Source organism: Cetorhinus maximus, unplaced genomic scaffold (assembly GCF_964194155.1).
Source record: "Cetorhinus maximus unplaced genomic scaffold, sCetMax3.hap1.1 HAP1_SCAFFOLD_457, whole genome shotgun sequence".
Classification (NCBI taxonomy): domain Eukaryota; kingdom Metazoa; phylum Chordata; class Chondrichthyes; order Lamniformes; family Cetorhinidae; genus Cetorhinus; species Cetorhinus maximus.
In genome coordinates this window covers 170,794-196,824 of record NW_027596401.1, presented here as the reverse complement: position 1 = coordinate 196,824, position 26,031 = coordinate 170,794, and the positions used below count along the sequence as shown (strand labels likewise).

At 53.7% G+C, this 26,031-nt stretch overlaps 1 protein-coding gene across 1 annotated transcript in view; it reads left to right on the top strand.

Annotated features, from left to right (window-relative positions):
* Positions 1–322: 322 nt before the first annotated feature.
* LOC144673743 (B-cell receptor CD22-like) overlaps positions 323–26,031 on the top strand; it is a 48,795-nt gene continuing 23,086 nt past the window's right edge. Inside the window, exons 1-12 of the mRNA XM_078535443.1 lie at positions 323–374; positions 2,088–2,450; positions 4,419–4,712; positions 6,337–6,597; positions 9,366–9,716; positions 10,994–11,293; positions 13,881–14,162; positions 15,738–16,025; positions 17,952–18,218; positions 20,568–20,834; positions 22,273–22,542; positions 25,675–25,953. Coding sequence (XP_078391569.1) covers positions 329–374; positions 2,088–2,450; positions 4,419–4,712; positions 6,337–6,597; positions 9,366–9,716; positions 10,994–11,293; positions 13,881–14,162; positions 15,738–16,025; positions 17,952–18,218; positions 20,568–20,834; positions 22,273–22,542; positions 25,675–25,953 — 3,268 coding nt within the window. The 5' untranslated portion in view covers positions 323–328. The remainder of the gene's footprint in view (positions 375–2,087; positions 2,451–4,418; positions 4,713–6,336; positions 6,598–9,365; positions 9,717–10,993; positions 11,294–13,880; positions 14,163–15,737; positions 16,026–17,951; positions 18,219–20,567; positions 20,835–22,272; positions 22,543–25,674; positions 25,954–26,031) is intronic.

Genomic DNA, 26,031 nt, shown 5'->3' with positions numbered 1-26,031 from the left:
GTGCGGCACTCCCTCAGTACTGACCCTCCGACAGTGCGGCACTCCCACACTGCTGACCCTCTGGCTAATTGTTTCACTGAATGGCCATCCACAGCTGCCCTGCTGGGGTGTAGAATTCCAAAGATTCACAAATCCCTGAGCGAGGTCATTTCTCCGCGTCTCAGTCCACAATGGTTGACAGGCTGTTCTGCTGTTAGAGTGATGTAGGACCCTCAGAGATACTTTCCTGTGGTGGACATTGCAATGAGAATCGTGGACAAAGGGAATACAGTGATTTTAGAGCAAACTTTACCATTAATTGTCTTCAACTTTCTTTCAGACTTTGGAAATGAAATCATTATTAATCCTCGGACTGCTGCTGTCGGCTTGCTGGGGTAGGTGTCCCTTTAATTGTACTTTAACCGCTGTGATTTAGAGTGTTAGTGTTAAGATGGTGAGAGATAACCCAAGGTGACTCACCGAGGAGGATGGGAGGTCGGGGGGTGGACAAGGAGGTATCGGGTACAAAGATGACTTTTAATCATGGGTAGGAAGGTACAGAGGCTGAGGGGGTTGTGATGGAGAGGGAGAGTCTGGGAGTAGATTGGGTGGGATATGAAAGGGTGTGGGGAGTGAGGGGGAGAGTGGGACTAGACTGGGTGGGATATTAAAGGGTGCGGGGAGTGAGGGGGTGAGTGGGATTAGACTGGGTGGGATATTAAAGGGTGCGGGGAGTGAGGGGGGAGAGTGGGATTAGACTGGGTGGGATATTAAAGGGTGCGGGGAGTGAGGGGGGAGAGTGGGATTAGACTGGGTGCGATATTAAAGGGTGCGGGGAGTGAGGGGGGAGAGTGGGATTAGACTGGGTGGGAAATTAAAGGGTGCAGGGTGTGAGGGGGAGAGTGGGATTAGACTGGGTGGGATATAAAAGGGTGTGGGGGGTGAGGGGGCAGAGTGGGATTAGACTGGGTGGGATATTAAAGGGTGTGGGGAGTGAGGGGGCAGAGTGGGATTAGACTGGGTGGGATATTAAAGGGTGTGGGGAGTGAGGGGGGAGAGTGGGTTTAGACTGGGTGGGATATTAAAGGGTGCGGGGAGTGAGGGGGAGAATGGGATTAGACTGGTTGGGATATTAAAGGGTGCGGGGAGTGAGGGAGAGAGTGGGATTAGACTGGGTGGGATATTAAAGGGAGCGGGGAGTGAGGGGGAGAGTGGGATTAGACTGGGTGAGATATTAAAGGGAGCGGGGAGTGAGGGGGAGAGTGGGATTAGACTGGGTGGGATATAAAACGGTGTGGGGGGTGAGGGGGCAGAGTGGGATTAGACTGGGTGGGATATTAAAGGGTGTGGGGAGTGAGGGGGGAGAGTGGGATTAGACTGGGTGGGATATAAAAGGGTGTGGGGAGTGAGGGGGGAGAGTGGGATTAGACTGGGTGGGATATTAAAGGGTGTGGGGAGTGAGGGGGGAGAGTGGGATTAGACTGGGTGGGATATTAAAGGGTGTGGGGAGTGAGGGGGGAGAGTGGGATTAGACTGGGTGGGATATTAAAGGGTGTGGGGAGTGAGGGGGGAGAGTGGGTTTAGACTGGGTGGGATATTAAAGGGTGCGGGGAGTGAGGGGGAGAGTGGGATTAGACTGGTTGGGATATTAAAGGGTGCGGGGAGTGAGGGAGAGAGTGGGATTAGACTGGGTGGGATATTAAAGGGAGCGGGGAGTGAGGGGGAGAGTGGGATTAGACTGGGTGGGATATAAAAGGGTGTGGGGAGTGAGGGGGAGAGTGGGATTAGACTGGGTGGGATATTAAAGGGTGTGGGGAGTGAGGGGGGAGAGTGGGATTAGACTGGGTGGGATATTAAAGGGTGTGGGGAGTGAGGGGGAGAGTGGGATTAGACTGGGTGGGATATTAAAGGGTGTGGGGAGTGAGGGGGGAGAGTGGGATTAGACTGGGTGGGGTATTAAAAGGTGCGGGGAGTGAGGGGGAGAGCGGGATTAGACTGGGTGGGATATTAAATGTCTCCCTTCTTGGACCTGCAGTGATTTATGAATCACTGGGTGGTCTTTAATTGTGATTAAGACACTGTACAAATCCACATTGTTCTCGTTCTAGATATTCTTTGTGATAAATGGGGAGTGGATGCCCCAAAGTCTGTCAGGGGCGTCGAGGGTACCTGCCTGGTGATCCCATGCACATTCCGGTATGAAATCCAGCGCAGCAGTGACACCCTGGTGCGGATCGCCTGGTTACATGAAGACAAGATCCATGGAAACCAAGTGATCAACTCAAGTGGGAAATCAGACGCACAGTTCCAGGGACGCACCAAATTCCTTGGCGATTGGAGGAAGAACAGAGATTGTACCTTGCAAATAGAGAACTTGCAGGAGAGGGACAAAGGGCTATATCATTTTCGCATGGAAGTCTCTTATGGACATAAGTATTCAGACCCAGTTGGAGTCACCATTGACATAGCCAGTAGGTTTCAAAATTCTTCTCCTTAGTCATAATCAAATGAACAGAAGACAGGATGCAGGGGGCTGAATAGCCTCCTCCTGTTCCTGTGTAACAGGTTCGAGGGGGCTGAATGGGCCTCCTCCTGTTCCTGTGTAACAGGCTCGAGGGGGGTGAATGGGCCTCCTCCTGTTCCTGTGTAACAGGCTCGAGGGGGCTGAATGGCCTCCTCCAGTTCCTGTGTAACAGGCTCGAGGGGGATGAATGGGCCTCCTCCTGTTCCTGTGTAACAGGCTCGAGGGGGCTGAATGGCCACCTCCTGTCTCTGTGTAACAAGCTCGAGGGGCCGAATGGACTCTTGCTGATCCCATGCGCTTATTTCAAACCGAACCTAATGTGAGCTTTCTCTGGTATGTTTTTATTCAATATTATAGCACCAGGAGCAGGCCATTCAGCCCATCGTGCCTGTGCTGGGTCTTTGAAAGATCCATCCAATTAGTCCCCTCTCTCCCCCTCTCTCCCCCTCCTGCTCTGTCCCCCATAGACCGGCAAATTTTTCCCCTTCGAGTATTTATCCAATTCCCCCTTTTTGAAAGTTCCTATTGAATCTGCTTCCACCGCCCTTTCAGGCAGCACCTTCCAGATCACAACAACTCGCTGTGTGTAAAACAAAATCCTCCTCATCTCCCCCTCTGGTTCTTTTCCCCGATTCTCTTCAATCTGTGTCCCTATGGTTACCGACCCTCCTGCCCACAGGAAACACTTTCTCCCTCATCGACTCTATCCAAACCCCCTCGTGATTTTGAACGCCTTGATTCAATCTCCCCCTTAACCTTCTCCGCTCTCCGAGGAGAACAATCCCAGATTCTCCCGGTCTCTCCACACGGACTGAAGTCGCTTCATCCAGATCACAACACATTGCTTGGAGTTGGAGCACTGTGAAGTCTCCATATCCCTTGGTTAGACCACACTGGGAGCACTGTGCACAGTTCCGGTCTCCATATCCCTTGGTTGCACCACACTGGGAGCACTGTGCACAGTTCCGGTCTCCATATCCCTTGGTTAGACCACACTGGGAGCACTGTGCACAGTTCCGGTCTCCATATCCCTTAGTTAGACTACACTGGGAGCACTGTGCACAGTTCCGATCTCCATATCCCTTGGTTAGACCACACTGGGAGCTCTGGGCACAGTTCCGGTCTCCATATCCCTTGGTTCGACCACACTGGGAGCACTGTGCACAGTTCCGGTCTCCATATCCCTTGGTTAAACCACACTGGGAGCACTGTGCACAGTTCCGGTCTCCATATCCCTTGGTTAAACCACACTGGGAGCACTGTGCACAGTTCCAGTCTCCATATCCCTTGGTTAGACCACACTGGGAGCACTGTGCACAGTTCCAGTCTCCGTATCCCTTGGTTAGACCACACTGGGAGCACTGTGCACAGTTCCGGTCTCCGTATCCCTTGGTTAGACCACACTGGGAGCACTGTGCACAGTTCCGGTCTCCGTATCCCTTGGTTAGACCACACTGGGAGCACTGTGCACAGTTCCGGTCTCCATATCCCTTGGTTAGACCACACTGGGAGCACTGTGCACAGTTCCGGTCTCCATATCCCTTGGTTAGACCACACTGGGAGCACTGTGCACAGTTCCGGTCTCCATATCCCTTGGTTAAACCACACTGGGAGCACTGTGCACAGTTCCAGTCTCCATATCCCTTGGTTAGACCACACTGGGAGCACTGTGCACAGTTCCAGTCTCCATATCCCTTGGTTAGACCACACTGGGAGCACTGTGCACAGTTCTGGTCTCCGTATCCCTTGGTTAGACCACACTGGGAGCACTGTGCACAGTTCCAGTCTCCATTTAGACTCAGTATAATTTTGTACTCTGTGCCTTTCTAGTCCAGTGCGTTCCTGGATCGTTGGTATTATCTTTCGGAGCTGACTGTGTATTAACATTGTGTCTCCCTTCACTATTTCTCTGAAGATGCGTCTAGTTTGATCGCCATATCACCAATGAGTGATATCAAGGAGGGAGAACAGGCGAACATTGTTTGCTCGGTGAAGTTTTTGTGTCCTGGGTTCCTCCAATGGTACGATTTCGAAGGCTTAAACAAATCCACAATCTCAAATATCAGTGGCATTGCACTAAATGGATGGGCGACCGGACGCGGCCTGAGTTTTATCCCTTCGTACAAGGATAATGAGAGGACACTGAGATGTGGAATTCGAACAGCAAAAGGAGAGGTCCACAAAAAGAGCTTCACTTTAAACGTGCAATGTAAGTAATGAGCGCTCACTAACGGAGATCCAACCACCAGGCGTTTAGATCCGGCATTGCTCTGCAGCTTGGCTCAATCGCAGAGTCATTAGGGCACGGGGGAGGCCATTCAGCCCATCGGGTCCACGCCGTCTTCATGTAGAGCAATCCCGTCAGTCCAAATCCCCCTCCCCCCAGCTCTATTCCCATATCCCTGCAAGATTATTTCCCCTCAAGTGTCCGTCCAATTTCCTTTTGAACTCGATCATTGCAGCTTCTGATGAGCACCGTGGTCAGAAGGTCATGGGTTCAAACCATTGACTCCACAGATTTGCGCACCAAGACTCAGGCTGACATTCCCCAGGCAGGGTGTGCTGCACTGTCGGAGGGTCAGTACTGAGGGAGTGCTGCACTGTCGGAGGGTCAGTACTGAGGGAGTGCTGCACTGTCGGAGGGTCAGTACTGAGGGAGTGCTGCACTGTCGGAGGGTCAGTGCTGAGGGAGTGCCGCACTGTCGGAGGGTCAGTACTGAGAGAGTGCCGCACTGTCGGAGGTTCAGTACTGAGGGAGTGCCGCACTGCCTGAGGGTCAGTACTGAGGGAGTGCTGCCCTATCAGAGGGTCAGTGCCGAGGGAGTGCTGTACTGCCGGAGGGTCAGTACTGAGGGAGTGCTGAACTGTCGGAGGGTCAGTGCTGAGGGAGTGCTGCACTGTCGGAGGGTCAGTGCTGAGGAAGTGCTGCACTGTCGGAGGGTCAGTGCTGAGGAAGTGCTGCACTGTCGGAGGGTCAGTACTGAGGGAGTACTGCACTGTCGGAGGGTCAGTGCTGAGGGAGTGCTGCACTGTCGGAGGGTCAGTACTGAGGGAGTGCTGCACTGTCAGAGGGTCAGTGCTGAGGAAGTGCTGCACTGTCGGAGGGTCAGTGCTGAGGAAGTGCTGCACTGTCGGAGGGTCAGTGCTGAGGAAGTGCTGCACTGTCGGAGGGTCAGTGCTGAGGAAGTGCTGCACTGTCAGAGGGTCAGTACTGAGGGAGTGCTGCACTGTCGGAGGGTCAGTGCTGAGGGAGTGCTGCACTGTCGGAGGGTCAGTACTGAGGGAGTGCTGCACTGTCGGAGATGCTGTCTGTCAGAAGAGACACTAAACCGAGGCCCCGTCTGACCTCTCGGGCGGGTGTGAAAGATCCCACAGCCGCTATTTGGAAGACGAGCAGGGGGCAGCTCTCACCGGTGTCCTGGGGCCAATATTTATCCCTCAACCAAGAAACAAACTGTTAATTATTTCAATTGTTGGAGTCACTGGGTTCAGTTCTGTGTCCCGCTCCTCACGGAGGATATATTGTCCTTTGAGCGGGTGCAGAGCTGAGTCACCAGAACGCTCCCGGGGCTAAATGGCCTCCTACTGTTCCTGTGTAACAGGCTCGAGGGGGCTGAATGAGCCTCCTCCTGTTCCTGTGTAACAGGCTCGAGGGGGCTGAATGAGCCTCCTACTGTTCCTGCATCCCTGTCAGCTTCTGCATAACAATGTGTGTCCCGTGGTAATGAATCCCTGGCGCTAGGAGGGCTTTGGGCTGTATGTGATCTGCCTGATGTCTGTGATCTCCCTCTGGCATTAACATGGTTCAGTGACTCTGTTCTCCTCTTAATCAGATGCCCCGAAGCTGGTTTACGTTGACTCTCCTCAATATTCACCAACATCTTACATACGTAGTGTGAGTTTAACATGTGTGGTCTCAACCAGTAACCCTCCGGTATCAATGTACAGATGGAAGAAAGTGACTGGCGCCAGTGCCAGCCAGATTGCAACTACCCAAATATTGAGAAAGCTTCAAGAGCATGAGACCTATCGGTGTGAAGCATCTAATTCAGTTGGAATAACCACCTCCGATGACGTCAGCATCGCAACATTACGTATGTATCAAAAAACCTCCCGCCTCCCGCCCTCCATCCACTCCACCTCGTCCAAAACTGTTGCTCTCCTATCCTAACTCGACCCATGTTTCGTTCACCCATCACCCCCCATGTCAGTCGCTGAGCTACACTGGCTCCTGGTCCAGCAACGAGTCCATTCTCAAACTTCAACCCTGCCTTCAAATTGCTCCCTCTCCCCTCCCTATCTCTGTAACCTCCTCCAGTCCCTGCACCCCTCCCTAACTCTGTAACCTCTTCCAGCCCCTACATCCCTCACTATCCCTGTAACCTCCTCCAGCCCCGACATCCCTCCCTAACTCTGTACCCTCCTCTAGACCTTTCAACCCTCACTATCTCTTTAACTTCCACCAGTCCCTACACCCCTCCCTATCTCTGTACCCTCCTCCAGACCCTTCAAGCCTCCCTATCTCTGTAACCTCCTCCAGACCCTTCAACCCTCCATAACTCTGTACCCTCCTCTAGACCTTTCAACCCTCACTATCTCTTTAACCTCCACCAGTCCCTACACCCCTCCCTATCTCTGTACCCTCCTCCAGAGCCTTCAAGCCTCCCTATCTCTGTAACCTCCTCCAGACCCTTCAACCCTCCCTAACTCTGTACCCTTCTCTAGACCCTTCAACCCTCACTATCTCTGTAACCTCCTCCAGTCCCTACACCCCTCCCTATCCCTGTAATCTCCTCCAGACCCTTCAACCCTCGCTATCTCTGTAACCTCCTTCAGCCCCTACATCCCTCCCTATCTCTGTAACCTCCTCCAGCCTCTACAACCCTCCCTATCTCTGTAACCTCCTCCAGCCCCTGCATCCCTCCCTATCTCTGTAACCTCCTCCAGCCCCTACATCCCTCCCTATCTCTGTAACCTCCTCCAGCCCCTACAACCCTCCCTATCTCTGTAATCTCCCCAAACCCTACAAACTCTCCCAATCTCTGTAACCTCCTCCCAGATCTCTGCGCTCCTCCAATTCCGGCCTCTTGACCATCCCCCGATTCCCTATCGCTCCACCATTGGCGGCCGTGCCTTCAGCTGCCTGGGGGCCCTGAGCTCTGGAATTCAACCCCAAAATTAGGAATGGCGGAGAGGTATTGATCTTGGGGGGTAGAGTGGGGAGTGGGGAGTTCCCCCCGGTGTCCTGGGGTCCAATTTTTATCCGTCAACCAACATCACTAAAAACTGAAGATCTGGATCATTATCACAGTGCTGTTAGTGGGATCTTGCTGTGCGCAACCTGGCAGCTGCGTTTCCTACATTACAACAGTGACCATGCTTAAAGAAAAAATGTCCTTCATTGGCTGTGAAACGTCCCGAGGTGGGGAAAGGCATTAGAGAAATGCAAGTCATACTCATCTACAGAACTGAGAGGTTATAACTATCAGGAAAAATGGAACAGGCTGGGGCTCTATTCTCTAGAAAAGAGAAGGCTGAGGGGTGACCTGATCGAGGTCTTTAAAATGATGAAAGGGTTTCGATGGGGTAGACGGAGAGAAGATGTTTCCACTTGTCGGAGTGAGACCAGAACTAGGGGACCATCGATTATAAGATCGTCACTAATAAACCCCAATGGGGAATTCAGGAGAAACTTCTTTACCCAGAGAGTGGGGAGAATGTGGGACTCGCTCCCACAGGGAGTGGTCGAGGTGAATAGTGTCGATGTGTTTAAGGGGGAAGCTGTATAAACACGTGGGGGAGAAAGGAATAGAGGGATATGGGGATGGGGTGAGATGGAGAGGGGGTGGGAGGAAGCTGGTGTGGAGCAGAAATACCGACACTGAGCAGATGGGCCGAATGGCCTCTTTCTGTGCTGGAAATATCTCCGTCGGATTTGACCATGAGTCTCAGTGCTGTCAGGGGCGTGCCTAAGCCAGTGCACCCTCTCGTTCCCCACCCTGTCCCAAATATGATATAATATATGATATATAATGCTCAGCCTTCTTGAGTATTGCTGATGGAGAGACATCCTGTCAAAGCTTTTCATCTTGAACTCATCAGAACAAACACAAACCCGCCAAATTCCCGACCAAGCTATTTGCTGATTAGCAGGGACCGCACGAGTGGTATCTTCCACTCACAGGTTGCTGCTGTCCGTTGGAGAAGATGTACAGCCTGTTACACAATTGAGCGATGTTGCCTATGAATTTCAACGTCGGTGTGATACCAGGTGCGTCGGCCATACGATCCCGCGATTGGCTGATCGTACCAAACAGCGCATTCCTTTGGCTGCTCGTAATAGGCAGAGTGCGGACTGTACACAGCCAGTTAGCGCTTGCAAAAAACCCAAAACGTCCACTGTGAGGAGCGATTCCACGATTGGACAGCACTTCCTGAACAACCCTGACTGCGCTAGTAGCGACACTAACAACTGAATCAAGATAAATCGCTCGCGCTCCTAACGTGGCTCGTTTTACGCTCGCTGGAAGCGACCTACATTCATACACAGGGGTCGCGTGCTCTGCAAGCGAAAGGAATATGTTCAAGCCTAGCATCTTTGGTAAAATTACCAGGGAGCTCATAGTACCTCACTGCTTTCTCCAAGGCAGCCAACCAGGGCGGTCTTGCCAATCTCTTCTCCTGCAGTAACAATTGTTGTGATAGTTTGAAATTTGGCGTTCTTGTGTTTGTCCCAGTGAGCGCACAGCAAAAATCATCGGCGACATGTCCCTCTTTTCAGCAAATCCCAAACTCTTCCCCCGCCCGGGTAAGGTTCCTCCCAGGTCTGTGATGACCCTCACTGAGGTCTTGTCTCTTACAGGTAACGGCAATTGGGGAGTGTGGAGTCCGCTCGTGCTGAGGGCTCGAGAAGGCTCATGTGTGACCATCCCGTGTCAGTTCAGCCACCCGAACGCGGAGCAGGATGCCCCTCAGAAGATTGGGATGTGGCTCAAAGGGAACAATTACGATGGAATTAAAGTCTTTCACAACAAGGAGAGCAGCAATGTTGCCTACAGGCAGCGGGTCGAGTTCCTCGGCAGCATGGACAACAAAAACTGTACTTTGAAGATAAATAACTTAATGGCAAACGACAGTGGGAAATATTACTTCCGGATTGAAATGAGCAGAGATAAGTGGTCCCAGAAATCAGGCAGCAGGCTTCTGGTATCTGGTGAGTTTCTGAATGAAATGGTGCCCATTAATGTAATTAATGTAATGCCCAGAATGTTAAATGTGGCGCGGTGGGGTCAATATTCTTCCTCCTACACTCTCTCCTCTCTCTCTCTCTCTCTCTCCTCTGCCCTCCTCCCTCTCTCTCCTCTTCCTCTCTCTCTCTCTCTCCTCTGCCCTCCTCCCTCTCTCTCCCCTCCCTCTCACTCCTCTCCCTCACTCTCCTCTCCCTCTCTCTTCTCCCTCTCTCTCTCTCTCCTCTGCCCTCCTCCCTCTCTCTCCCCTCCCTCACTCTCCTCTCCCTCTCTCTTCTCCCTCTCTCTCCCTCTCCTCTGCCCTCCTCCCTCTCTCTCCTCTCCCTCTCTCTCCTCTCCCTCTCTCTTCTCCCTTTCTCTGTCTCTCCTCTGCCCTCCTCCCTCTCTCTCCTCTCCCTCTCTCTCTCCTCTCCCTCTCTCTCTCTCTCCTCTGCCCTCCTCCCTCTCTCTCCTCTCCCTCTCTCTCTCTCTCTCCTCTGCCCTTTCTCTCTTCTCCCTCTCTCTCCTCTCCCTCTCTCTCCTCTCCCTCTCCCTCCCTCTCCCTCTCTCCCCACTCCCAATCTCTCCTTTCCCTCTCTCTCTCCTCTCCCTCTCTCCCCCATTCTCTGTCTCTCACCCTCTCCAACTCTCTCACTCTCCCACTCTCACTCTCTTTCTCGCTCTCCCCTTTATCTCCAGTTCTTTCTCTCCCTCTCTCTCCCACTTTCTCTGTCTGCCCTTGCCCTCCCTCTCTCTCCCTCCCTCTCTTCTCGCTCTACTCACCCCCATTCTTTCTCTCAAACCCTCGAATTACCTCCCTCTCTGTCTCTCTCTCTCTATATATACATTACTCTCCTAATCACTCTCTCTCTCCTCTGCACTCTGCCTCGATAACTCTCTCCTGCTTAACAACCTCTCCTTCCCATGTAATCACTCTTTCTCTCTCTAACTCTCACCTTTAAGATACAAAATCCATATATTGAACCCAGAGAAGCCAGGTGCCAGAGCGGAGGAAGCGCTGCACAGTCAAAGATAGCACCCCACAGTACTGACCCTCCGACAGTGCAGCACTCCCTCAGTACTGACCCTCCGACAGTGCAGCACTCCCTCAGTACTGACCCTCCGATAGTGCAGCACTCCCTCAGTACTGACTCTCCGACAGTGCAGCACACCCTCAGTACTGACCCTCCGACAGTGCGCCGCTCCCTCAGTACTGTATCCATTATTCCGTATTAACCATTTCCTTGGCTTGTCTATCCCACAGAGACACCAGAGAAACCCGTGATCTCGCCCGTGGAGGGGTTGGTCGAGGAGAAACTTGCCAAATTGACGTGTTCTTTTCAGACCTTATGCCCTGAAGATGCCCCTGTCCTGAACTGGACCATCCCATTCAACAATTATCCAACTGCGACCACGCATTCCTACAGGGATAACGTGTGGACCTATTCCAGCCTTGTGACCTTTACCCCAAGGTTTGAGGATCTGGATCAGCCTCTGAGATGCACGGCTCTGTTTGGAGACATGGGGATTTCGGCATGGAGTGAGATACATCTCCAGCTTCAGTGTGAGTATCTCAACCTCAGCCCCGTGGCTGACCAGGTTTTCCTAAGGATAGGATGGGAGTCCATTCAGCCCATCGTGCCCGCGTTGGCTCTTTCTAGAAACTCTCCAGTTCATCCCAACACAACCCCATTTTATCTCCTCCTTGTAATGTTTTTCTCACTCGAATCTCACCTCTGTGTTAACGTTCTGGTTTTGACTGGGGATATCTTCCCCAGTGACCTGACCTGTGTGGGCTATGCAGAGTTGGGCAGGGCCCTGTCTCCCTGAAGGCAGAGGTTCATCTGAAACCCTGCAACCCCTGTTTTAGTCCAGAGCACGCCCCGATCCCCCATCGCCCCATCAATTCGCCGGCTGACATTGGTTCCTGCTCAACGAACATTGACTTTAAAATTATCATGTTTGTATTCAAATCCCTCCTCCCGAGCTCCCTATCTCTCTAACCTCATCCAGACCCTACAACCCTCCCTATCTCTCTAACCTCCTCCAGCCCCTACAACCATCCCTATCTCTGTAACCTCCTCCAGCCCCCACAACCCTCCCTATCTCTGTAACCTCCTCCAGCCCCCACAACCCTCCCTATCTCTGTAACCTCCTCCAGCCCCGACAACCCTCCCTATCTCTGTAACCTCCTCCAGCCCCTGCAACCCTCCCTATCTCTGTAACCTCCTCCAGGCCCTACAACCCTCCCTATCTCTGTAACCTCCTCCAACCCCTACAACTCTTCCCTATCTGTGTAACCTCCTCCAGCCCCTACACCTCTCCCTATCTCTGTAACCTCCTCCAGCCCCTACACCTCTCCCTATCTCTGTAACCTCCTCCAGCCCCTACACCTCTCCCTATCTCTGTAACCTCCTCCAGCCCCTACACCTCTCCCTATCTCTGTAACCTCCTCCAGCCCCTACACCTCTGCCTATCTCTGTAACCACCTCCAGCCCCTACACCTCTCCCTATCTCTGTTACCTCCTCCAGTCCCTACACCTCTCCCTATCTCTGTAACCTCCTCCAGTCCCTACACCTCTCCCTATCTCTGTAACCTCCTCCAGCCCCTACAACCCTCCCTATCTCTGTAACCTCCTCCAGCCCCTGCAACTCTCCCTATCTCTGTAACCTCCTCCAGCCCCTGCAACTCTCCCTATCTCTGTAACCTCCTCCAGCCCCTACAACCCTCCCTATCTCTGTAACCTCCTCCAGCCCCTGCAACTCTCCCTATCTCTGTAACCTCATCCAGCCCCTACAACCCTCCCTATCTCTGTAACCTCATCCAGCCCCTACAACCCTCCCTATCTCTGTAACCTCCTCCAGCCCCTGCAACTCTCCCTATCTCTGTAACCTCATCCAGCCCCTACAACCCTCCCTATCTCTCTAACCTCATCCAGCCCCTGCAACTCTCCCTATCTCTGTAACCTCCTCCAGCCCCTGCAACTCTCCCTATCTCTGTAACCTCATCCAGCGCCTACACCTCTCCCTATCTCTGTAACCTCCTCCAGCCCCTACAACCATCCCTATCTCTGTAACCTCCTCCAGCCCCCACAACCCTCCCTATCTCTGTAACCTCCTCCAGCCCCCACAACCCTCCCTATCTCTGTAACCTCCTCCAGTCCCTACAACACTCCCTATCTCTGTAACCTCCTCCAGCCCCTGCAACCCTCCCTATCTCTGTAACCTCCTCCAGGCCCTACAACCCTCCCTACCTCTGTAACCTCCTCCAACCCCTACAACCCTTCCCTATCTCTGTAACCTCCTCCAGCCCCTACACCTCTCCCTATCTCTGTAACCTCCTCCAGCCCCTACACCTCTCCCTATCTCTGTAACCTCCTCCAGCCCCTACACCTTTCCCTATCTCTGTAACCTCCTCCAGCCCCTACACCTCTGCCTATCTCTGTAACCTCCTCCAGCCCCTACACCTCTCCCTATCTCTGTTACCTCCTCCAGTCCCTACACCTCTCCCTATCTCTGTAACCTCCTCCAGCCCCTGCAACTCTCCCTTTCTCTGTAACCTCCTCCAGCCCCTGCAACCCTCCCTGTCCCTGTAACCTCCTCCAGCCTCTACTACCCTCCCTATCTCTGTAACTTGCTCCAGCCCCTACAACCCTCCCTATTTCTATAACCTCCACCAGACCCTACAACCCTCCGAGATCCCTGCGCTCCTCCAATTCCGGCCTCTTGACCATCCCCCGATTCCCCATCGCTCCGCCATTGGCGGCTGTGCCTTCAGCTGCCTGGGGGCCCTGCGCTCAGGAATTCCCTCCATGAACCTTTCCGTCTCGCTATGTCTTTCGCTCTCTCCTTGTCTGCGTGTGTCTCTCCCTCTCTCTCTCTATTTTCTTCCTCCTCGTCACTCTCCCTCTCTCCTCCTTTAAGATGCTCCTTAAAAACCGACCCCTTCGGCCGAGGTTCTGGCCGCCCGTCCTGAGTATCTCCCCCCGTAAGACTGAAGGGGTAACCTATTTGGGCAGGAGGAGGTTATGTGGTCGGGCGCCGGGGCTTGTTTGGAGTGTAAACCCCATGACAGGGGTGAGTCGGGCTGAATGGCCTTCCCGTATTGTCGGTTCGATGTAACTCGCCCTCTCCTCTCTGTGCGTTTTCAGATAAACCTCGGAACATCGATACCTCACTGACCGTAAACGGTGTGGCCGACACTCACACAATGAAAGAAGGAGACTTTGTCACTGTAGAATGCAAAGCCCTCGCCAGTAACCCCACCGTCCACGATTACACCTGGCACAAGATGGGAAATGAGGGTTGGAGTTGGTCTGGTCAGACCCTGGAATTCCATGAAATCTCCTACACAGACTACGGGGAATATTATTGCAAGGCTTTCAATAACATTGGGAATGACGTTTCCAATGATGTCCAGCTGCGGGGCCAGTGTAAGTATTGCACGAGTGAAAGCTCTGTTTGCCGGGGTTCGGACAGGAATCGGCGAGGGGACCGGGCCCTTTCCGTGACCCGCTCGACCCTGAGGGGACTCTGTCTCCAAATAACGGTCCCCAGGGGATGAGGCGTGGAGGGACTGGGAGAAGCTGGGATCGTTCTCCTCGGAGCGGAGAAGGTTAAGGGGGAGATTGAATCGGGGCGTTCAAAATCACGAGGGGGTGTTTTGGATAGAGTCGATGAGGGAGAAAGCGTTTCCACTGGGCAGGAGGGTCGGTAACCAGAGGGACACAGATTGAAGAGAATCGGGGGAAAAGAACCAGAGGCGGAGATGAGGAGGATTTTGTTTTACACACAGCGAGTTGTTGTGATCTGGAAGGCGCTGCCTGAAAGGGCGGTGGAAGCAGATTCAATAGGAACTTTCCAAAAGGGGGGGGGAATTGGAGAAACACTCGAAAGGGGGAAACATTTTCTATGGGGTGAGATATTAAACCGAGGCCCGTCTGCCCTCTGGGGCGGGTGTGAAAGATCCCACAGCCACTATTTGGAAGAAGAGCAGGGGGGAGTTCTCCCCGGTGTCCCTGGGGCCAATATTTACCCCTTGACCAACATCACTAAAAATAGATGATCTGGGTCATTCTCACTTGGCTGTTTGATGACAGGACATGGAGATTCTTGGCAATTCGATACCGAACCGGGGCTTAGCGCGGGGACATTGTGCTGCAGGCCGTCCAAGAAGGTAAAATACTCTGGTCCGCCACAGCTGGGAAGGGAATCAAATCCAATGTGGTCAGCGTGAATCTGAAGCAAATACTAGCCCACCTTGCTGGCGGAGTTAACCATCTCCCCGGTATCACTCGTCAATCCAATCGGGGAATTCAGGAGAAACCTCTTTACCCAGAGAGTGGGGAGAATGTGGAACCCACTCCCACAGAGAGTGGTCGAGGTGAATAGTATCACTGGATCACAGAGTGCTGAAGAGGCCCTTCGGCCCATCGAGTCTGCACCAACACATGAGAAACAAACACCTGACCTACCTACCGAACCCCATTGACCAGCACTTGGCCCCATAGCCTTGAATGTTATGAGGTGCCAAATGCTCATCCAGGTACTTTTTAAAGGATGTGAGGCTAACCCACCTCCCCCACCCTCCCAGGCAGCGCATTCCAGACCCTCACCACCCTCTGGGTAAAAAAGTTCTTCCTCACATCCCCCCCCAACTAAACCTCCTGCCCCTCACCTTGAACTTATGTCCCCTCGTGACTGACCCTTCAACTACGGGGGAACAGCTGCTCCCTATCCACCCTGTCCATGCCCCTCATGTTGATGTATGTAAGCGGGAAGCTGGATAAACACATGAGAGGGAGAAAGGAATTAGAAGGGTATGGGGATGGGGTGAGATGGAGAGGGGGGGTGGGAGGAGGCTCGAGTGGAGCTGAAAAACCAGCACGGAGCAGATGGGCCCAACGGTCTGTTCTTGGGCTGCAAACACTCAACGTGAAATGAACACTTGAATAGAATTCACCCCGTCATCAAAAAATAACTCGTTCGCTCTCTCAACTCTGTTTCAGACGCTCCCAGAGATTTCAGCATTTTCGACAATGAGAATGGTAAAAAGGTCAGTGATTCAATTGGCGTCAGGGAGAGGAGCAAGGTGAATTTGACCTGCGTCAGTGCAAAGAGTGACCCTGCAGTCAGGACTTACAGATGGTTCAAGGAGGGGGACGCACGTTACAGAGGCGATAATCAGATACTGCTCCTTGACAGCATCACAAAACAAGACGCTGGTGAATACTACTGCGAGGCAGGGAACGAAATTGGAAAACAGAGGTCAGACAGAGTCACCATCAATGTTGAGCGTGAGTATAGCCCCCATCGCCTTCCCGAGACACGCCTCTGTCACTTTCTGATCTGCTCCACCACGTCTGATGTCCCTGGGTTCTGCCGATTAAAGGGTTAATGGTGATGTCAGTGAGCGCAAGGCGACATTAATGACGTCAAGGTGACATCAAAGGTCGCGGATGACCAATAGGCCCCAAGAGTGCTTTCCCGCCTATTGGCCTGCGTCCCATCAGCATCATGTGATTAACCTGAGTCTTTGGAATAAGCCCTTCAACATTCACTTGAAGTTAGGCTACACAAACCATCTCAGGGCTGTCAAGGCAGACGCACAGCATTGTCCAGGTTCAGTAAGACAAGCAGCCATGGTGACAGTAAAACCCCAAAAAAGCGCAGATATAACATGGAACAGCTTCCGAGAGACCCACTCACAGAGGCATGAGTGAGGTTCCAATGTGGACGACATGGTGCCAGTACTGAGGGAGTGCCGCACTGTCGGAGGGTCAGTACTGAGGGGGTGCTGCACTGTCGGAGGGTCAGTACTGAGGGAGTGCCGCACTGTCGGAGGGTCAGTACTGAGGGAGTGCTGCACTGTCGGAGGGTCAGTACTGAGGGAGTGCTGCACTGTCGGAGGGTCAGTACTGAGGGAGTGCCGCACTGTCGGAGGGTCAGTACTGAGGGGGTGCTGCACTGTCGGAGGGTCAGTGCTGAGGGAGTGCTGCACTGTCGGAGGGTCAGTGCTGAGGGAGTGCCGCACTGTCGGAGGGTCAGTACTGAGGGGGTGCTGCACTGTCGGAGGGTCAGTGCTGAGGGAGTGCTGCACTGTCGGAGGGTCAGTGCTGAGGGAGTGCTGCACTGTCGGAGGGTCAGTACTGAGGGAGTGCTGCACTGACGGAGGGTCAGTACTGAGGGAGTGCTGCACTGACGGAGGGTCAGTACTGAGGGAGTGCCGCACTGTCGGAGGGTCAGTACTGAGGGGGTGCTGCACTGTCGGAGGGTCAGTGCTGAGGGAGTGCTGCACTGTCGGAGGGTCAGTGCTGAGGGAGTGCCGCACTGTCGGAGGGTCAGTACTGAGGGGGTGCTGCACTGTCGGAGGGTCAGTGCTGAGGGAGTGCTGCACTGTCGGAGGGTCAGTGCTGAGGGAGTGCTGCACTGTCGGAGGGTCAGTACTGAGGGAGTGCTGCACTGACGGAGGGTCAGTACTGAGGGAGTGCCGCACTGTCGGAGGGTCAGTACTGAGGGAGCGCTGTACTGTCAGGGGGTCAGTACTGAGGGAGTGCTGCACTGTCGGAGTGGCAGTACTGAGGGAGTGCTGCACTGTTGGAGGGTCAGTACTAAGGGAGCGCTGCATTGTCGGAGGGTCAGTACTGAGGGAGTGCTGCACTGTCAGGGGGTCAGTACTGAGGGAGTGCTGCACTGTCGGAGTGGCAGTACTGAGGGAGTGCTGCACTGTCGGAGGGTCAGTACTGAGGGAGCGCTGCACTGTCAGAGGGCCAGTACTGAGGGAGCGCCGCACTGTCGGAGGGTCAGTACTGAGGGAGTGCTGCACTGTCAGAGGGCCAGTACTGAGGGAGTGCTGCACTGTCGGAGGGTCAGTACTGAGGGAGTGCTGCACTGTCGGAGAAGCAGAGGCGGAGATGAGGAGGATTTTGTTTTACACACAGCGAGTTGTTGTGATCTGGAAGGCGCTGCCTGAAAGGGCGGTGGAAGCAGATTCAATAGGGACTTTCAAAATGGGGGGGAATTGGATAAACACTCGGAGGGGGGAAATTTTCAGAGCGGTTGGGGGAAAGAGTGAATTATTAACACAAGGGCCCTCCCGTCGGCCCTCTCAGGCGAGCGTGAAAGATCCCACGGCCGCTGTTTGGAAGACAAATGTCCTGGGGCCTATATTTACCCCTCACCCAACACCAGTGCAATGTTTCACACAAGATTTATTTTCACAGACTCTCCCATCAATGTCAGAGTCAATTCTTTGGAGACCGTTAATGAAGGAGACGCTGTGGATTTAAACTGTCAATCCGATGCCTACCCTATAGCATTTTCATTCAGCTGGGAAAAGGAATGTGATGGTGTTACATCAGGTCTATGTGGAGATAGCTCTCACTGTCGACAGAGAGTCTCAGTAGAGGATGCGCCCTGCAACTATTACTGTACAGCACAGAATCGTATTGGTGAAATGAAGTCTCAGCCCAAACAACTGAATGTACAATGTAAGTGTCTACAGCGGGAAATCTCTCAATCCAAATTAGAAAGTGTGAGATTCACTCAAACTCTCTTTCTGCAACTCCAATTGAATCTTCACATCCTTGTGTTCAAGTCCCTCCAAATCTGCCGCAGGCCCCACACCCCTCCCTCTCTCTGTAACCTCCTCCAGCCCCCTACACCCCTCCCTCTCTCTGTAACCTCCTCCAGCCCCCTACACCCCTCCCTCTCTCTGTAACCTCCTCCAGCCCCCTACTCCCCTCCCTATCTCTGTAACCTCCTCCAGCCCCCTACTCCCCTCCCTATCTCTGTAACCTCCTCCAGCCCCCTACACCCCTCCCTATCTCTGTAACCTCCTCCAGCCCCCTACACCTCTCCATATCTCTGTAACCTCCTCCAGCCCCCTACTCCCCTCCCTATCTCTGTAACCTCCTCCAGCCCCCTACACCCCTCCCTATCTCTGTAACCTCCTCCAGCCCCCTACAACCCTCCCTATCTCTGTAACCTCCTCTAGCCCCCTACACCCCTCCCTATCTCTGTAACCTCCTCCAGCCCCCTACACCCCTCCCTATCTCTGTAACCTCCTCCAGCCCCTACAACCCTCCCTATCTCTGTAACCTCCTCCAGCCCCTACACCCCTCCCTATCACTGTAACCTCCTCCAGCCCCTACAACCCTCCCTATCTCTGTAACCTCCTGCACCCCCAACAACCCTCCCTGTCTCTGTAACCTCCTCCAGCTCCCTACACCCCTCCCTCTCTCTGTAACCTCCTCCAGCCCCCTACTCCCCTCCCTATCTCTGTAACCTCCTCCAGCCCCCTACTCCCCTCCCTATCTCTGTAACCTCCTCCAGCCCCCTACACCCCTCCCTATCTCTGTAACCTCCTCCAGCCCCCTACAACCCTCCCTATCTCTGTAACCTCCTCTAGCCCCCTACACCCCTCCCTATCTCTGTAACCTCCTCCAGCCCCTACAACCCTCCCTATCTCTGTAACCTCCTCCAGCCCCTACACCCCTCCCTATCACTGTAACCTCCTCCAGCCCCTACAACCCTCCCTATCTCTGTAACCTCCTGCACCCCCAACAACCCTCCCTGTCTCTGTAACCTCCTCCAGCTCCCTACACCCCTCCCTCTCTCTGTAACCTCCTCCAGCCCCCTACTCCCCTCCCTATCTCTGTAACCTCCTCCAGCCCCCTACTCCCCTCCCTATCTCTGTAACCTCCTCCAGCCCCCTACACCCCTCCCTATCTCTGTAACCTCCTCCAGCCCCCTACAACCCTCCCTATCTCTGTAACCTCCTCTAGCCCCCTACACCCCTCCCTATCTCTGTAACCTCCTCCAGCCCCCTACACCCCTCCCTATCTCTGTAACCTCCTCCAGCCCCTACAACCCTCCCTATCTCTGTAACCTCCTCCAGCCCCTACACCCCTCCCTATCACTGTAACCTCCTCCAGCCCCTACAACCCTCCCTATCTCTGTAACCTCCTGCAGCCCCTACAACCCTCCCTGTCTCTGTAACCTCCTCCAGCTCCCTACACCCCTCCCTCTCTCTGTAACCTCCTCCAGCCTCCAAAACCCTCCCTATCTCTGTATCCTCCTCCAGCCCCCTACAACCCTCCCTATCTCTGTAACCTCCTCCAGCCCCTACAACCCTCCCTATCTCTGTAACCTCCTCCGGCGCCTACGACCCTCCCTATCTCTGTCACCTCCTCCAGCACCCTACAACCCTCCCTATCTCTGTAACCTCCTCCAGCCCCTACAACCCTCCCTATCTCTGTCACCTCCTCCAGCACCCTACAACCCTCCCTATCTCTGTAACCTCCTCCAGCCACTACAACCCTCCCTATCTCTGTAATCTCCTCCAGCCACTACAACCCTCCCTATCTCTGTAACCTCCTCCAGCCCCTACAAACCTCCGAGATCTCTGCACTCCCCTAATTCCGTCCTCTTGACCATCCCCCGATTCCCACCGCTCCACCATTGGCGGCCGTGCCTTCAGCTGCCTGGTGGGTGGGTAGTGGGGGGGGGGTCCCTGAGCTCTGGAACTCCCTCCCTAAACCTCTCCGCCTCTCTCTCTCTCCCTTTCTCTATCTCTCTCTCCTTCTCCGTCTCTACCCCCGCTTTTGTTCTCCTATCACTAACATCTCCTCATGTGTCTGCGGGTCGGACCCTGTCTGGGATGTTCCACTTTTTGTAAAGGGTTGTACACGTGCACGTCTTGACGTTGTCTACTTGCCATCTTTCTGTTCCTGTACCAGGTTTTCTGTCTCGTGTCAATATTTCCTCTCCGCTTGGCATGTGGGCAAGAATATTTGAGAGATGCCATTGTAACGTTTGAATGATTTCCTTCCCCACAGACAAGCCAAGGAACGTGGAGATTATTTCTAAAGATACAGCTCGGCACGGAGTTACCATTCCTCTAAGATGTGAAAGCGATGCCAACCCTGTTGCAAATATCATCCACTGGAGCAAGCGATGCAGTGGGAACGACAAACAGCTCCCCGAAAAATCTACCACCATTTGGATTGAAATTATCAGTGCCGATGAGCATTGCGAATATTTCTGTAAAGCAGAGAATGACCTTGGGGTACAGGAGTCTCAGTCCAAAAGCATTGCTGTACAATGTAAGTAACCAGTGTGTGACATGCCTGCTAACGGATCTGTACATGCATAGATATATACAGTGAGCACTGTGCACAGTTCCGGTCTCCGTATCCCTTAGTTAGACTACACTGGGAGCACTGTGCACAGTTCCAGTCTCCATACCCTGGGTTAGACCACACTGGGAGCACTGTGCACAGTTCCAGTCTCCATATCCCTTGGTTAGACCACACTGGGAGCACTGTGCACAGTTCCAGTCTCCATATCCCTTGGTTAGACCACACTGGGAGCACTGTGCACAGTTCCGGTCTCCATATCCCTTAGTTAGACCACACTGGGAGCACTTTGGACAGTTCCGGTCTCCATACCCCATGGTTAGACCACATTGGGAGCACTGTGCACAGTTCCAGTCTCCATATCCCTTGGTTAGACCACACTAGGAGCACTGTGCACAGAGTTCCAGTCTCCATATCCCTTGGTTAGACCACACTTGGAACTCTGTGCACAGTTCCAGTCTCCATATCCCTTGGTTAGACCACACTGGGAGCACTGTGCACAGTTCCGGTCTCCATATCCCTTGGTTAGACCACACTGGGAGCACTGTGCACAGTTCCAGTCTCCATATCCCTTGGTTAGACCACACTGGGAGCACTGTGCACAGTTCCAGTCTCCATATCCCTTGGTTAGACCACACTGGGAGCACTGTGCACAGTTCCGGTCTCCATATCCCTTGGTTAGACCACACTGGGAGCACTGTGCACAGTTCCGATCCCCATGTAATAAAATGATATTCAAGAATTAGAGAATGTACATGAAGATTCCAAGAATTATATCAGAGCTGAAACATTATAACTGTCAGGAAGAATTGAACCGGCTGGGGCTCTTTTCTCTAGAAAAGAGAAGGCTGAGGGGGTGACCTGATCGAGGTCTTTAAAATGACGAAAAGGTTTCGATGGGGTAGACGTAGAGAAGATGTTTCGACTTGTCGGAGTGAGACCGGAACTAAGGGGGACCATCAATATAAGATCGTCACTAATAAACCCCAATGGGGAATTCAGGAGAAACTTCTTTACCCAAAGAGCGGGGAGAATGTGGGACTCGCTCCCACAGGGAGTGGTCGAGGTGAATAGTGTCGATGTATTTAAGGGGGGAGCTGGATAAACACATGAGGGGGAGAAAGGAATAGAAGGATATGGGGTTGGGGTGAGATGGAGAGGGAGGGGGGTGGGAGGAGGCTGGTGTGGAGCAGACACACCAGCACGGGGCAGATGGCCCGAATGGCCTGCTTTGGCCTTGCGTTGTGTCTCATCCTGATTGTCTGTCACACAACGGGAGGGGTGGGGTTTAGCATTTGAGGGGGGAAGCCTAAAGATGCAACGAGATTGTCTGGAGAATTGTATGATGTTCCCTCGCGTTCTTCCCTTACCTCCTGTCTGAATCGAGCTGTAATTCATCTTGTAGATGTTCCACAGGATGTGTCTGTTGTGTGCAGTGAGCAGACAGGGCAGGTGAAGGAAGGGGCCCGGGTTACATTGACGTGTAACTCCAGGAGCAACCCGAAACCTCAGTACACCTGGTACAAAGACAGCACGGACAGGAGCATCGAGGAAAGTATCAGCAACATCCTGGTGATCGACCGCGTCAGTCTGAAAGACTCTGGAAAATATTCCTGTAAGGTGCAGAACTCAATGGGCAGTACCACCTCCGCGCCCATTCAGATCGAGGTCTTATGTGAGTGCTTGAATTTCACGGATTGATCTTGTCTGAGTGTATCCGTCCTTCTCGATCGCAGTCAGAGAGCAATCTCTGGAAACGTAACTCTGAGCTGGGCCTCGCACACCCCCCACCACCCCCTTATCCGATCCATCATTAACACCAACTATTGCTATCTCCATCACATTTCCCACTTCCCTCCAGCCCCTACACCCCTCCCTATCTCTGTAACCTACTCCAGCCCCTACACCCCTCCCTATCTTTGTAACCTACTCCGGCCCCAACACCCCTCCCTATCTCTGTAACCTACTCCGGCACCTACACCCCTCCCTATCTCTGTAACCTCCTCCAGCCCCTACAACCCTCCCTATCTCTGTAACCTCCTCCAGCCCCTACACCCCTCCCTATCTCTATAACCTACTCCAGCCCCTACAACCCTCCCTATCTCTGTAACCTACTCCAGCCCCTACACCCCTCCCTATCTCTGTAACCTCCTCCAGCCCCTACAACCATCCCTATCTCTGTAACCTACTCCGGCACCTACACCCCTCCCTATCTCTGTAACCTCCTCCAGCCCCTACAACCCTCCCTATCTCTGTAACCTCCTCCAGCCCCTACACCCCTCCCTATCTCTATAACCTACTCCAGCCCCTACAACCCTCCCTATCTCTATAACCTACTCCAGCCCCTACAACCCTCCCTATCTCTGTAACCACCTCCAGCCCCTACAACCCTGCCTATCTCTATAACCTCCTCCAGCCCCTACAACCCTCCCTATCTCTGTAACCTCCTCCAGCCCCTACACCCCTCCCTATCTCTATAACCTACTCCAGCCCCTACACCCCTCCCTATCTCTATAACCTACTCGGGCCCATACACCCCTCCCTATCTCTGTAACCTCCTCCAGCCTCTACAACCCTCCCTATCTCTGTAACCTACTCCGGCCCCTACAACCCTCCCTATCTCTGTAACCTCCTCCAGCCCCTACAACCCTCCCTATCTCTGTAACCTCCTCCAGCCCCTAGAACCCTCCCTGTCTCTGTAACCTCCTCTAGCCCCTACAACCCTCCCTATCTCTGTAACCTCCTCCAGCCCCTACAAACCTCCCTATCTCTGTAACCTCCTCCAGCCCCTACAAACCTCCCTATCTCTGTAACCTCCTCCAGCCACTACAACCCTCCCTATCTCTGTAACCACCTCCAGCCCCTACAGCACTCCCTATCTCTTTAACCACCTCCAGCCCCTACAACCCTCCCTATCTCTGTAACCTCCTCCAGCCCCTACAACCCCTCCCTATCTCTGTAATCTCCTCCAGTCCCTACAACCCTCCCTATCTCTGTAACCAACTCCAACCCCTACAGCCCTCCCTATCTCTGTAAACACCTCCAGCCCCTACAACCCCTCCCTATCTCTGTAACCTCCTCCAGTCCCTACAACCCTCCCTATCTCGGTAACCTCCTCCAGCCCCGACAACCCTCCCTATCTCTGTAACCAACTCCAACCCCTACAACCCTCCCTATCTCTGTCACCTCCTCCAGTCCCTACAACCCTCCCTATCTCTTTAACCACCTCCAGCCCCTATAACCCTCCCTATCTCTTTAACCACCTCCAGCCCCTACAAACCCTCCCTATCTCTGTAACCTCCTCCAGCCCCTACAACCCTCCCTATCTCTGTAACCTACTCCGGCACCTACACCCCTCCCTATCTCTGTAACCTCCTCCAGCCCCTACAACCCTCCCTATCTCTGTAACCTCCTCCAGCTCCTACACCCCTCCCTATCTCTATAACCTACTCCAGCCCCTACAACCCTCCCTATCTCTATAACCTACTCCAGCCCCTACAACCCTCCCTATCTCTGTAACCTCCTCCAGCCCCTACAACCCTGCCTATCTCTATAACCTCCTCCAGCCCCTACAACCCTCCCTATCTCTGTAACCTCCTCCAGCCCCTACACCCCTCCCTATCTCTATAACCTACTCCAGCCCCTACACCCCTCCCTATCTCTATAACCTACTCCGGCCCCTACAACCCTCCCTATCTCTGTAACCTCCTCCAGCCCCTACAACCCTCCCTATCTCTGTAACCTCCTCCAGCCCCTAGAACCCTCCCTGTCTCTGTAACCTCCTCTAGCCCCTACAACCCTCCCTATCTCTGTAACCTCCTCCAGCCCCTACAAACCTCCCTATCTCTGTAACCTCCTCCAGCCCCTACAAACCTCCCTATCTCTGTAACCTCCTCCAGCCACTACAACCCTCCCTATCTCTGTAACCACCTCCAGCCCCTACAGCACTCCCTATCTCTTTAACCACCTCCAGCCCCTACAACCCTCCCTATCTCTGTAACCTCCTCCAGCCCCTACAACCCCTCCCTATCTCTGTAATCTCCTCCAGTCCCTACAACCCTCCCTATCTCTGTAACCAACTCCAACCCCTACAGCCCTCCCTATCTCTGTAAACTCCTCCAGCCCCTACAACCCCTCCCTATCTCTGTAACCTCCTCCAGTCCCTACAACCCTCCCTATCTCGGTAACCTCCTCCAGCCCCGACAACCCTCCCTATCTCTGTAACCAACTCCAACCCCTACAACCCTCCCTATCTCTGTCACCTCCTCCAGTCCCTACAACCCTCCCTATCTCTTTAACCACCTCCAGCCCCTATAACCCTCCCTATCTCTGTAACCTCCTCCAGCCCCTACAACCCTCCCTATCTCTGTAACCTCCTCCAGCCCCTACAACCCTCCCTATCTCTGTAACCTCCTCCAGCCCCTACACCTCTCCCTATCTCTGTAACCTCCTCCAGCCCCTACAACCCTCCGAGATCTCTGCGCTCCTCCAATTCCAGCCTCTTGACCATCCCCCGATTCCCATCGCTCCGCCATTGGCGGCCGTGCCTTCAGCTGCCTGGGGGGCCCTGAGCTCTGGAATTCCCTCCCGAACATCTCCCTCTCGATCTCTCTCCCAATCTCTCTCCTCCTTTATAAGACCCTCCTTCACAACCGCCCTCGTTGTCGGAGCTTTTGGGTGGCCTGTCTCTCCTGTCTTCCGATGTGGCTCGGGGTCAAATTTTCCCAGACTCGTCGCGATGCCTCACTGAGCGTGCGGCGCTAGGTCAATGCAGGCTCCCTTTGAGTGTCTTTGGTCTCTCACTCAGATGCCCCGAGGAACATCAAGGTATTGACCTCCTCGCCGGATAAAGATGTGATTTGGGAAGGGGACAACATCACGTTGATGTGCAACAGTGAGAGCAACCCCCCTGTCCACTCGTACAAATGGACATGGAAGTATGGAGATAAAACCGTCACTCTGCAGGCGTCTGAGAGAAACCTGACCTTGTCGCAAGTCACCCGCAAAAACGAGGGTCTGTACTTCTGTGAGGCCACAAACGCAGTCGGCTTCCAGCCATCCGAGGGACACAAGATCGAGGTCCAGAGTGAGTACGCCCTCCCTCGTAATGGTAGCTGCAGCCCCTGACCACTCCACCCCTGACCCTTCAGTGCCGCCCGCGCTT